At 43.1% G+C, this 14,918-nt stretch overlaps 1 protein-coding gene across 1 annotated transcript in view; it reads left to right on the top strand.

Annotated features, from left to right (window-relative positions):
• The first annotated feature begins 5,135 nt into the window (after positions 1 to 5,135).
• The window catches only part of LOC135565148 (probable E3 ubiquitin-protein ligase HERC1), an 11,205-nt gene continuing 1,422 nt past the window's right edge, over positions 5,136 to 14,918 (top strand). The window contains exons 1-2 of the mRNA XM_065011209.1: positions 5,136 to 5,305; positions 8,599 to 8,724. Of these exons, the coding sequence (XP_064867281.1) occupies positions 5,153 to 5,305; positions 8,599 to 8,724 (279 nt within the window). The 5' untranslated portion in view covers positions 5,136 to 5,152. The remainder of the gene's footprint in view (positions 5,306 to 8,598; positions 8,725 to 14,918) is intronic.

Below are 14,918 nucleotides of genomic sequence, written 5' to 3'. Positions count from 1 at the left end.
TTGATAATATGGTATGGTGAGGTCCCTCAGTATGGTGATAATATGGTATGGTGATAATATGGTATGGTGATAATATGGTATGGTGAGGTCTCAGTATGGTGATAATATGGAATGGTGAGGTCTCAGTATGGTGATAATATGGTATGGTGATAATATGGTATGTTGATAATATGGTATGGTGATAATATGGTATGGTGATAATATGGAATGGTGAGGTCTCAGTATGGTGATAATATGGTATGGTGATAATATGGTATGGTGATAATATGGTATGGTGATAATATGGTATATTGATAATATGGTATGGTGATAATATGGTATATTGATAATATGGTATGGTGATAATATGGTATGGTGATAATATGGTATGGTGATAATATGGTGATAATATGGTATGGTGATAATATGGTATGGTGATAATATGGTATATTGATAATATGGTATGGTGATAATATGGTATGGTGATAATATGGTGATAATATGGTATGGTGATAATATGGTATGGTGATAATATGGTATGGTGATAATATGGTATATTGATAATATGGTATGGTGATAATATGGTATGGTGAGGTCTCTCAGTATGGTGATAATATGGTATGGTGATAATATGGTATGGTGAGGTCTCTCAGTATGGTGATAATATGGTATGGTGATAATATGGTATGGTGATAATATGGTATGGTGAGGTCTCTCAGTATGGTGATAATATGGTATGGTGAGGTCCCTCAGTATGGTGATGATATGGTATGGTGAGGTCCCTCAGTATGGTGATAATATGGTATGTTGATAATATGGTATGGTGATAATATGGTATATTGATAATATGGTATGGTGATAATATGGTATATTGATAATATGGTATGGTGATAATATGGTATGGTGATAATATGGTATGGTGATAATATGGTATGGTGAGGTCCTCAGTATGGTGATAATATGTATGGTGAGGTCTATGGTATGGTGATAATATGGTATGGTGAGGTCTCTCAGTATGGTGATAATATGGTATGGTGATAATATGGTATGGTGATAATATGGTATGGTGAGGTCCCTCAGTATGGTGATAATATGGTATGTTGATAATATGGTATGGTGATAATATGGTATGGTGATAATATGGTATGGTGATAATATGGTATGGTGAGGTCTCTCAGTATGGTGATAATATGGTATGGTGAGGTCCCTCAGTATGGTGATAATATGGTATGGTGATAATATGGTATATTGATAATATGGTATGGTGATAATATGGTATGGTGAGGTCCCTCAGTATGGTGATAATATGGTATGTTGATAATATGGTATGGTGATAATATGGTATATTGATAATATGGTATGGTGATAATATGGTATATTGATAATATGGTATGGTGATAATATGGTATGGTGATAATATGGTATGGTGGTAATATGGTATGGTGATAATATGGTATGGTGAGGTCCCTCAGTATGGTGATAATATGGTATGGTGAGGTCTCTCAGTATGGTGATAATATGGTATGGTGAGGTCTCTCAGTATGGTGATAATATGGTATGGTGATAATATGGTATGGTGATAATATGGTATGGTGAGGTCCCTCAGTATGGTGATAATATGGTATGTTGATAATATGGTATGGTGATAATATGGTATGGTGATAATATGGTATGGTGATAATATGGTATGGTGAGGTCTCTCAGTATGGTGATAATATGGTATGGTGAGGTCCCTCAGTATGGTGATAATATGGTATGGTGATAATATGGTATGGTGATAATATGGTATGGTGATAATATGGTATATTGATAATATGGTATGGTGATAATATGGTATGGTGATAATATGGTATGGTGAGGTCTCTCAGTATGGTGATAATATGGTATGGTGATAATATGGTATGGTGATAATATGGTATGGTGAGGTCTCTCAGTATGGTGACAATATGGTATGGTGAGGTCTCTCAGTATGGTGATAATATGGTATGGTGATAATATGGTATGGTGAGGTCTCTCAGTATGGTGATAATATGGTTTGGTGAGGTCTCTCAGTATGGTGATAATATGGTATGGTGAGGTCTCTCAGTATGGTGATAATATGGTATGGTGATAATATGGTATGGTGATAATATGGTATGGTGATAATATGGTATGGTGAGGTCCCTCAGTATGGTGATAATATGGTATGGTGAGGTCTCTCAGTATGGTGATAATATGGTATGGTGAGGTCTCTCAGTATGGTGATAATATGGTATGGTGAGGTCTCTCAGTATGGTGATAATATGGTATGGTGATAATATGGTATGGTGAGGTCCCTCAGTATGGTGATAATATGGTATGGTGATCATTTGGTATGGTGATAATATGGTATGGTGATAATATAGTATGGTGATAATATGGTATGGTGATAATATAGTATGGTGATAATATGGTATGGTGATAATATGGTATGGTGATAATATGGTATGGTGATAATATGGTATGGTGAGGTCTCTCAGTATGGTGATAATATGGTATGGTGATAATATGGTATGGTGATAATATGGTATGGTGAGGTCTCTCAGTATGGTGATAATATGGTATGGTGATAATATGGTATGGTGAGGTCTCTCAGTATGGTGATAATATGGTATGGTGAGGTCTCTCAGTATGGTGATAATATGGTATGGTGATAATATGGTATGGTGAGGTCTCTCAGTATGGTGATAATATGGTATGGTGAGGTCCCTCAGTATGGTGATAATATGGTATGGTGATAATATGGTATGGTGATAATATGGTATATTGATAATATGGTATGGTGATAATATGGTATGGTGAGGTCTCTCAGTATGGTGATAATATGGTATGGTGAGGTCTCTCAGTATGGTGAGGTCTCTCAGTATGGTGATAATATGGTATGGTGAGGTCTCTCAGTATGGTGATAATATGGTATGGTGATAATATGGTATGGTGAGGTCTCTCAGTATGGTGATAATATGGTATGGTGAGGTCTCTCAGTATGGTGATAATATGGTATGGTGATAATATGGTATGGTGAGGTCCCTCAGTATGGTGATAATTTGGTATGGTGATAATATGGTATGGTGAACATATAGTATGGTGATAATATGGTATGGTGATAATATAGTATGGTGATAATATGGTATGGTGATAATATGGTATGGTGATAATATGGTATGGTGAGGTCTCTCAGTATGGTGATAATATGGTATGGTGATAATATGGTATGGTGATAATATGGTATGGTGAGGTCTCTCAGTATGGTGATAATATGGTATGGTGAGGTCTCTCAGTATGGTGATAATATGGTATGGTGATAATATGGTATGGTGAGGTCTCTCAGTATGGTGATAATATGGTATGGTGATAATATGGTATGGTGGTAATATGGTATGGTGATAATATGGTATGGTGAGGTCTCTCAGTATGGTGATAATATGGTATGGTGATAATATGGTATGGTGAGGTCTCTCAGTATGGTGATAATATGGTATGGTGATAATATGGTATGGTGATAATATGGTATGGTTATAATATGGTATGGTGAGGTCCCTCAGTATGGTGATAATATGGTATGGTGATAATATGGTATGGTGAGGTCCCTCAGTATGGTGATAATATGGTATGGTGAGGTCTCTCAGTATGGTGATAATATGGTATGGTGATAATATGGTATGGTGATAATATGGTATGGTGAGGTCCCTCAGTATGGTGATAATATGGTATGGTGATAATATGGTATGGTGAGGTCCCTCAGTATGGTGATAATATGGTATGGTGAGGTCCCTCAGTATGGTGATAATATGGTATGGTGAGGTCTCTCAGTATGGTGATAATATGGTATGGTGATAATATGGTATGGTGATAATATGGTATGGTGATAATATGGTATGGTGAGGTCCCTCAGTATGGTGATAATATGGTATGGTGATAATATGGTATGGTGAGGTCCTCAGTATGGTGATAATATGGTATGGTGAGGTCCCTCAGTATGGTGATAATATGGTATGGTGATAATATGGTATGGTGAGGTCCCTCAGTATGGTGATAATATGGTATGGTGATAATATGGTATGGTGATAATATGGTATGGTGAGGTCTCTCAGTATGGTGATAATATGGTATGGTGATAATATGGTATGGTGATAATATGGTATGGTGATAATATGGTATGGTGAGGTCCCTCAGTATGGTGATAATATGGTATGGTGATAATATGGTATGGTGAGGTCCCTCAGTATGGTGATAATATGGTATGGTGAGGTCCCTCAGTATGGTGATAATATGGTATGGTGATAATATGGTATGGTGAGGTCCCTCAGTATGGTGATAATATGGTATGGTGATAATATGGTATGGTGATAATATGGTATGGTGAGGTCTCTCAGTATGGTGATAATATGGTATGGTGATAATATGGTATGGTGATAATATGGTATGGTGATAATATGGTATGGTGAGGTCCCTCAGTATGGTGATAATATGGTATGGTGATAATATGGTATGGTGATAATACACCATGGCCAACCTTCGTTCCCCCCGACACACACACACATAACCACTGCACTGTGACTCTACTGGACTGGACCGGGCTCCCTCTCTCTCTCACACAGAAACACACACACACACACACACACACACACACACATACTGGAATGCAAGGGTCCTGTTGATGCAGCACATCCTGTCTGGGGATTGGCCAGTTGGCCTGCCTCCCAGGAAGGACCACAGCCAGGATAGATAGAGTCCAGAGAGGGAGAAGGAGGGGGGAAGAGGGAGGGAGAGAGGGGGGAGGAGAGGGAGGGAGAGAGAGACCAGAGAGGGAGAGGAAGGGGGAGGGAGAGAGAGACCAGAGAGGGAGAAGAAGGGGGAGAGGGGGGGAAGAGGGAGGGAGAGAGAGACATGGCCTCCCTGTCTTGTGAAGGAAGGACCACAGCCAGGGGAAAGAGAGAGAGGTGGAGGAGAGGTAGGAGAGAGAGAAATGGCCTCTCAGGCCCACAGTCTCCTAGCCAAGAGAGGGAAAGATGGAGGAAGGAGCGGGAGGAGAGAGAGACAGGGAATAAAGAGGAAGGGATCTGACAGGATTCTGAATCAACTCTCTACAAATGGAATTGACCCCCAACTTGAATTCAGATGAAGTGATGTTGTACTGTTGTGTTCCTCCCTCTAGATGATTCCTCTGGATTCGTTCGTGGGTCAGAGTGCGGACGGGAAGATGGTTCCTATTATCCCCGGGGGAAACAGCATCCCTCTGACCTTCTCCAACAGGAAGGAGTATGTAGCCCGGGCCATCGAGTACCGCCTGCACGAGATAGACAGACAGGTACGACACACACACACACACACAGGAGTACCGCCTGCACGAGATAGACAGACCTGTACGACACACACACACACAGGAGTACCGCCTGCATGAGATAGACAGACAGGTACGACACACACACACACAGGAGTACCACCTGCACGAGATAGACAGACAGGTACGACACACACACACACACACAGGAGTACCACCTGCACGAGATAGACAGACAGGTACGACACACACACACACACACAGGAGTACCGCCTGCACGAGATAGACAGACAGGTACGACACACACACATACACACACACACAGGAGTACCACCTGCACGAGATAGATAGACAGGTACGACACACACACACACACACAGGAGTACCGCCTGCACGAGATAGACAGACAGGTACGACACACACACACACACACACACACACACACACAGGAGTACCGCCTGCATGAGATAGACAGACAGGTACGACACACACACACACACACACACACACAGGAGTACTGCCTGCACGAGATAGACAGACAGGTACGACACACACACACACACAGGTGTACCGCCTGCACGAGATAGACAGACAGGTACGACACAAACAACACCATCGAGGACCGGCAGCACGAAATAGACAGACGGGGTACGAGACGCAGCACACCAGAGCGACTGACAGCGGCTGTTGGTCGTCTTATCGCCTCATGTTTTGTTAATTTCCCATGTCTGCCGCAGTTCATTAACCTCCAGCGATGTGATGACTAACACACCGTGGCCACCTGCTGCTTTCAGACCATCCTCTTCGGTAACTAACACACCGTGGCCACCTGCTGCTTTCAGACCATCCTCTTCGGTGACTAACACACCGTGGCCACCTGCTGCTTTTAGACCTTCCTCTTCGGTAACTAACACACCGTGGCCACCTGCTGCTTTCAGACCTTCCTCTTCGGTAAAACTAACACACCGTGGCCACCTGCTGCTTTCAGACCATCCTCTTCGGTGACTAACACACATCGCGGGCCACCTGCTGCTCAGACCATCCTCTTCGGTGACTAACACACCGTGGCCACCTGCTGCTTTCAGACCTTCCGCTTCGGTGACTAACACACCGTGGCCACCTGCTGCTTTCAGACCATCCTCTTCGGTGACTAACACACCGTGGCCACCTGCTGCTTTCAGACCTTCCTCTTCGGTGACTAACACACCGTGGCCACCTGCTGCTTTCAGACCTTCCTCTTCGGTGACTAACACACCGTGGCCACCTGCTGCTTTCAGACCATCCTCTTCGGTGACTAACACACCATTGTACCTGCTGCTTTTAGAACTTCCTCTTCGGTGACTAACACACCGTGGCCACCTGCTGCTTTCAGACCCTCCTCTTCGGGTGACTAACACACCGTGGCCACCTGCTGGACCTTCCTCTTCGGTGACTAACACACCGTGGCCACCTGCTGCTTTCAGACCTTTGTCTTCGGTGACTAACACACCGTGGCCACCTGCTGCTTTCAGACCATCCTCTTCGGTGACTAACACACCGTGGCCACCTGCTGCTTTTAGACCTTCCTCTTCGGTGACTAACACACCGTGGCCACCTGCTGCTTTTAGACCATCCTCTTCGGTGACTAACACACCGTGGCCACCTGCTGCTTTCAGACCTTCCTCTTCGGTGACTAACACACCGTGGCCACCTGCTGCTTTCAGACCATCCTCTTCGGTGACTAACACACCGTGGCCACCTGCTGCTTTCAGACCTTCCTCTTCGGTGACTAACACACCGTGGCCACCTGCTGCTTTCAGACCATCCTCTTCGGGTGACTAACACACAGTGGCCACCTGCTGCTTTCTTTCAGACCTTCCTCTTCGGTGACTAACACACCGTGGCCACCTGCTGCTTTTAGACCATCCTCTTCGGTGACTAACACACCGTGGCCACCTGCTGCTTTTAGACCATCCTCTTCGGTGACTAACACACCGTGGCCACCTGCTGCTTTCAGACCTTCCTCTTCGGTGACTAACACACCGTGGCCACCTGCTGCTTTCAGACCATCCTCTTCGGTGACTAACACACCGTGGCCACCTGCTGCTTTCAGACCATCCTCTTCGGTGACTAACACACCGTGGCCACCTGCTGCTTTCAGACCATGTAGAAACATCATGGTTCAGTATATAACTAGACTATATTTATAATTGTAGAAACGTCATGGTTCAGTATATAACTAGACTATATTTATAATTGTAGAAACGTCATGGTTCAGTATATAACTAGACAGTATTTATAATTGTAGAAACGTCATGGTTCAGTATATAACTAGACTATATTTATAATTGTAGAAACGTCATGGTTCAGTATATAACTAGACTATATTTATAATTGTAGAAACATCATGGTTCAGTATATAACTAGACTATATTTATAATTGTAGAAACGTCATGGTTCAGTATATAACTAGACAGTATTTATAATTGTAGAAACGTCATGGTTCAGTATAGAGTACAGTACATGTCTCTGTTAGACTCTAAGGTGTTTAGAGTACAGTACATGTCTCTGTTAGACTCTAAGGTGTTTAGAGTACAGTACATGTCTCTGTTAGACTCTAAGGTGTTTAGAGTACAGTACATGTCTCTGTTAGACTCTAAGGTGTTTAGAGTACAGTACATGTCTCTGTTAGACTCTAAGGTGTTTAGAGTACAGTACATGTCTCTGTTAGTTATGTGTTTAACTCTCAACTGGAACCACTTGTTTCATATCCCCCCCCCCCCCCCGTCTCTCTCCCCTCTCTCTCTCCCTCCCCTCCCTATCCCTCTCTCTCTCTCCCCCTATCCCTCTCTCTCCCCCTATCCCTCTCTCTCCCCTATCCCTCTCTCCCCTTATCCCTCTATCCCTCTCGCTCCCCTTATCCCCTCTCTCCCTTATCCCTCTCTCCCCTTATCCCTCTCTCCCCATCCCTCTTGATCCCCCCCTCTCTCTCGCTCCCCCTCTCTCCCTCCTATTCCTCTCTCCCCCATCCCTCTCTCTCCTCTCTCTCCCCCTATCCCCCTCTCCCCCCTATTCCCCTCTCTCCCTCCCCTATCCCTCTCTCTCTCTCCCTTTATCCCTCCTATCCCTCTCCCCATCCCTCTTGATCCCCCTCTCTCTCTCGCTCCCCCCTCTCTCTCTCGCTCCCCCTCTCTCTCTCGCTCCCCCTCTCTCTCTCGCTCCCCCCTCTCTCTCTCGCTCCCCTCTCCTCTCTCTCCTCTCTCTCCCTCTCTCCCCCTCTCTCCCCCTCCCTCCCTCCTATCCCCCTCTCTCCCCCTCCCTCCCTCCCTTCTCTCTCCCAGGTGGCGGTGGTGCGTGAGGGCATGTCCTGGATCGTCCCTGTCCCTCTCCTCTCCCTCCTCACAGCCAAACAACTGGAGCAGATGGTTTGTGGGATGCCAGAGATCAGTGTGGACGTGCTCAAGAAGGTCTCATTACTTTATTACTGTCTTCCGTTTGTTTTCATCTCATTGTTTTGCTGTAAAGTGATTTCAGCCCTTTTTTGACCAGCTGTTACCTAAGTGATGATTGGCTGACTGACTAGCTGACTGACTAAGTGATGATTGGCTGACTGACTGACAGACTAAGTGATGATTGGCTGACTGACTGCCTGACTAAGTGATGATTGGCTGACTGACTAGCTGACTGACTGACAGACTAAGTGATGATTGGCTGACTGACTGACTGACTGACTAAGTGATGATTGGCTGACTGACTGACTAAGTGATGACTGACTGACTGACTAAGTTTTTTATTTGATTTATTTAACCTTTATTTAACTAGGCAAGTCAGTTAAGAACAAATTCTTATTTTCAATGACGGCCTAGGAACAGTGGGTTAACTGCCTGTTCAGGGGCAGAACGACAGATTTGTACCTTGTCAGCTCGGGGGTTTGAACTTGCAACACTTTCGGTTACTAGTCCAATGCTCTAACCACTAGGCTACCCTGCCGCCCCACCACTCTAACCACTAGGCTACTCTGCCGCCTAGTGGTTAGACGATTGGCTGACTGACTAAGTGACGATTGGCTGACTGACTGACTGATTGACTGACTGACTAAGTGATGATTGGCTGATGCTTGGCTGACTGACCGATTGACTGACTGACTGACTGACTGACTAAGTGATGATTGGCTGATGATTGGCTGACTGACTGACTGATTGACTGACTGACTAAGTGATGATTGGCTGACTGACAAACTGACTGATTGATTGACTGACTGATTGACTGACTGACTGATTGTTGTATTGATGTCTGTATTAATGGCTGTATTAATTACAGGTAGTGTGGTACCATGAGGTAATGGCTGTATTAATTACAGGTAGTGAGGTACCATGAGGTAATGGCTGTATTAATTACAGGTAGTGTGGTACCATGAGGTAATGGCTGTGTTAATTACAGGTAGTGAGGTACCGTGAGGTAATGGCTGTATTAATTACAGGTAGTGTGGTACCATGAGGTAATGGCTGTATTAATGGCTGTATTAATTACAGGTAGTGTGGTACCATGAGGTAATGGCTGTATTAATTACAGGTAGTGTGGTACCATGAGGTAATGGCTGTATTACAGGTAGTGGTGGTACCAAGGAGGTTAAAGTATCATAGGTAGTAGGTGCCGTGAGTGTTGCTGTATTAATTGCAGGTAGTGTGAGTGCTTGAGGTAATGGTTGTATTAATGTACAGGTAGTGTGGCACCATGAGGTAATGGCTAATATTAATTACAGGTAGTGTGGTACCGTGAGGTAATGGGTATTAATGGCTGTATTAATTACAGGTAGTGAGGTACCGTGAGGTAATGGCTGTATTAATTACAGGTAGTGTGGTACCATGAGGTATGGCTGTATTAATGGCTGTATTAATTAGGAAGGTGAGGTGCCATGGAGGTAATGGCGTATTAATTACAGGTAGTGAGGTACCGTGAGGTAATGGCTGTATTAATTACAGGCAGTGAGGGCCGTGAGGTAATGGCTGTATTAATTACAGGTAGTGTGGTACCTATTATTGATTAATGGCTGTATTAATGGTTATTAATTACAGGTAGCAGTGGTACCATGAGGTAATGGCTGTATTAATTACAGGTAGGAAAATTTGAGTTAATTTTTAGGTAATGTAGGAAAATGAGATAATGGCTGTATTAATTACAGGTAGTGTGGTACCGTGAGGTAATGGCTGCATTAATTACAGGCAGTGTGGCACCGTGAGGTAATGGCTGTATTAATTATACAGGTATGTGCTGCATTAATACAGGTAGTGTGGCAAACGATGGTAGGTAGTGAGGGTCAGGTGAGGTAATGGCTGCATTAATTACAGGTAGTGGCACCGTGAGGGTAATGGTACTAGTATTAATTACAGGTAGTGTGGCACCATGAGGTAATGGCCTCTCCTATTAATTACAGGTAGTGTGGTACCATGAGGCTGTATTAATGGCTGCATTAACTACAGGTAGTGAGGTAACTGTATTAATTACAGGTAGTGAGGTAATGGCCGCATGAGGTGCGTGAGGTAATTGGCTGACACTTACAGGTGGTGTTGGTACCGTGAGGTAATGGCTGTATTAATTATAGGCAGTGTGGCACCGTGGAGGTAGTCGGCTGTATTAATTACAGGTAGTGAGGTGCCGTGAAGGTAATGGTCTGTAATTATAGGTAGTGTGGAACCATGAGGTAATGGCTGTATTAATTACAGGTAGTGTGTGGCACCATGAGGTAATGGCTGTATTAATGGCTGTATTAATTACAGGTAGTGAGGCACCATGAGGTAATGGCTGTATTAATTACAGGTAGTGAGGTACGATGAGGAGGCCTTATTAATTGGCTGCATGGGTAATTACAGGTAGTGAGGCACCGTGAGGTAATGGCTGCATTAATGGCTGTACAGGTAGTGTGGTACCGTGAGGTAATGGCTGTATTAATTACAGGTAGTGTGGGTACCGTGAGGCAATGGCTGTATTAATTACATACAGGTAGTGAAGTGGAAACCGTGGAGGTAATGGCTGTATTAATTACAGGTAGTGTGGTACCGTGAGGTAAATGGCTGCATTAATTACAGGTAGTGTGGCACCGTGAGGTAATGGCTGTATTAATGGCTGCATTAATTACAGGTAGTGTGGTATCGTGGAGGTAACGGCTGCATTAATTACAGGTAGTGTGGTACCGTGAGGTAATGGCTTATTAATCACAGGTAGTGGGCAACCCACGAGGTAATGGCTGCATTAATTACAGGTAGTGTGGAAACCATGAGGTAATGGCTGGTACAAGTAGTGTGGTACCATGAGGTAATGGCTGTAATTAATTACAGGTAGTGTGGTACCATGAGGCAACGGTCGCAGTTAATCACAGGTGGTGAGGCACCGTGAGGTAATGGCTGCATTAATTACAGGTAGTGAGGTAATGGCTGTATTAATGGCTGCATTAATTACAGGTAGTGAGGAAAACGTGAGGTAATGGCTGTATTAATTAAGTGTGGCACCGGCAATAAGTAGTGTGGTACCGTGAGGTAATGGGCTGTATTAATGGCTGTTAATTACAGGTAGTGAGGCAACAATTGTGAGGTAATGGGCTGTATTAATTACAGGTAGGAGGTACCGTGAGGTAATGGCTGTATTAATTACAGGTAGATGTGGTATTAACCTGTGAGGTAATGGCTGCATTAATTACAGGTAGTGTGGCACTAAGGAGGTAATGGCTGCATTAATCACAGGTAGTGTGGTACCATGAGGTAATGGCTGTATTAATTACAGGTAGTGTGGTACCATGAGGTAATGGCTGTATTAATTACAAGTAGTGTGGTACCATGAGGTAATGGCTGTATTAATTACAGGTAGTGTGGTACCAAGTGAGGTAATGGCTGTATTAATTACAGTAGTGTGGCACCGTGAGGTAATGGCTGTATTAATTACAGGTAGTATTAATTGTGGTACCGCGTGGAGGTAATGGCTGCATTAGGTAATGGCTGTATTAATTACAGGTAGTGTGGTACCGTGAGGTAATGGCTGTATTAATTACAGGTAGTGTGTGGCACCATGAGGTAATGGCTGTATTAATTACAGGTAGTGTGGTACCATGAGGTAATGGCTGTATTAATGGCTGTATTAATTACAGGTAGTGTGGAACATGAGGTAATTGTATTAATTACTGTACCATTAATTACAGGTAGTGAGATAATGGCTGTATTAATGGCTGCATTAATTACAGGTAGTGAGGTACCATGAGGTAAATGGCTGTATTAATTACAGGTAGTGTGGTACCATGAGGTAATGGCTGTATTAATTACAGTAGTGTGTGGTACCATGAGGTAATGGCTGTATTAATTACAGGTAGTGTGGCACCGTGAGGTAATGGCTGTAATTAATTACAGGTAGTGTGGTACCATGGAGGTAACGGCTGTATTAATTACAGGTAGTGTGGTACAAATGAGGTAATGGCTGCATTAATTACAGGTAGTGTGGCACCATGAGGTAATGCTGTGGTATTAATTACAGGTAGTGTGGTACCATGAGGCACGGTTGCAGTGTTAATGGCTGTATTGTATTACAGGTAGTGTGGAATTCGTGAGGTAACGGCTGTATTAATTACAGGTAGTAAAACCGTGAGGTATTAATTACAGGTAATATTAATGACTGTATTAATTACAGTAGTGTGGTACTATGAGGTAATGGCTGTATTAATTACAGGTGTGGCACCATGGAGGTAATGGTGTATTAATTACAGGTAGTGAGGTACTGTGTGGAGGTAATGCTGTATTAATTACAGGTAGTGAGGTACCGTGAGGTAATGGCTGTATTAATTACAGGTAGTGTGGTACCATGAGGTAATGGCTGTATTAATTACAGGTAGTGAGGTACCATGAGGTAATGGCTGTATTAATTACAGGTAGTGTGGCACCATGAGGTAATGGGCTGTATTAATTACAGGTAGTGGTACATGAGGTAATGGGCTGTATTAATTACAGGTAGTGAGGTACCGTGAGGTAATGCTGTATTAATTACTGTATTAATGGCTGTATTAATTACAGGTAGTGTGTGGTACCATGGAGGTAATGGCTGTATTAATTACAGGTAGTGTGGTACCATGAGGGTAATGGCTGTATTAATTACAGGTAGTGAGGTGCGTGATGAGGTATGGCTGTATTAATTACAGGTGGTGAGGTACTTGAGGTAATGGCTGTATTAATTACAGGTAGTGAGGTACCATGAGGTAATGGCTGTATTAATTACAGGTAGTGAGGTACCATGAGGTAATGGCTGTATTAATTACAGGTAGTGGGTAATTAATGAGGTAATGGCTGTATTAATTACAGGTAGTGTGGAACCTGAGGTAATGGCTGTATTAATTACAGGTAGTGTGGGTACCATGAGGTAATGGTAATGTATTAATTACAGGTAGTGTGGTACCGTGAGGTAATGGCTGTATTAATTACAGGTAGTGTGGTGCCGTGAGGTAATGGCTGTATTAATTACAGGTAAGTGAGGTACCATGAGGTAATGGCTGTATTAATTATAGTGTGTACCATGAGGTAATGGCTGTATTAATTACAGATAGTGTGGTACCAAGGGAGGTAATGGTACCATGAAGGGTAATGTATTAATTAATTACAGGTAGTGAGGCCATGAGGTAATGGCTGTATTAATTATAGTAATGGCTGATTAATTACCGTGGAGCCATTAATGGCTGTATTAATTACAGGTAGTGTGGTACCGTGAGGTAATGGCTGTATTAATGGGTATTAATGGCTGTATTAATTACAGGTAGTGTAGCACCATGAGGTAATGGCTGTATTAATTGCAGGTGTGTTTCATGAAGTGAAAATGGCTGTATTAATGGCTGTATTAATTGCAGGTAGTGGTGCGATGAGGTAATGGCTGTATTAATGGCTGTATTAATTACAGGTAGTGTGGTGCCGATGAGGTAATATGGCCTATGGCACAATGATAATGGCTGTATTAATTACAGGTAGTGAGATACCATGAGGTAATGGCTGTATTAATTACGATGGTAGGAGTACCATGAGGTAATGGCTGTAATTACAGGTAGTGAAATTATACAACAAGATTAATGAAACAATGAAGATAATTAATTACAGGTAGTGTGGTACCAGCAAATTAATGGCTGTATTAATTACAGGTAGTGTGGTACCGTGAAGGTAATGGCTGTATTAATTACAGGTAGTGGTACAAGTGAGGTAATGGCTGTAACAATTACAGGTAGTGTAATGGCTGTATTAATTACAGGTAGTGTGGTACCGTGAGGTAATGGCTGTATTAATTACAGGTAGTGTGGTACTGTGAGGTAATGGCTGTATTAATTACAGGTAGTGTGGTACCGTGAGGTAATGGCTGTATTAATTACAGGTAGTGAGGTACCGTGAGGTAATGGCTGTATTAATGGCTGTATTAATTACAGGTAGTGTGGTACCGTGAGGTAATGGCTGTATTAATTACAGGTAGTGTGGTACCGTGAGGTAATGGCTGTATTAATGGCTGTATTAATTACAGGTAGTGTGGTACCATGAGGTAATGGCTGTATTAATTACAGGTAGTGTGGTACCATGAGGTAATGGCTGTATTAATTACAGGTAGTGAGGTACCATGAGGTAATGGCTGTATTAATTACAGGTAGTGTGGC

This window comes from Oncorhynchus nerka, linkage group LG27 (genome assembly GCF_034236695.1).
Source record: "Oncorhynchus nerka isolate Pitt River linkage group LG27, Oner_Uvic_2.0, whole genome shotgun sequence".
Classification (NCBI taxonomy): Eukaryota; Metazoa; Chordata; class Actinopteri; order Salmoniformes; family Salmonidae; genus Oncorhynchus; species Oncorhynchus nerka.
The sequence above is the reverse complement of the archived record's forward strand: the minus strand, read 5'-3'. Positions and strand labels throughout refer to the sequence as shown.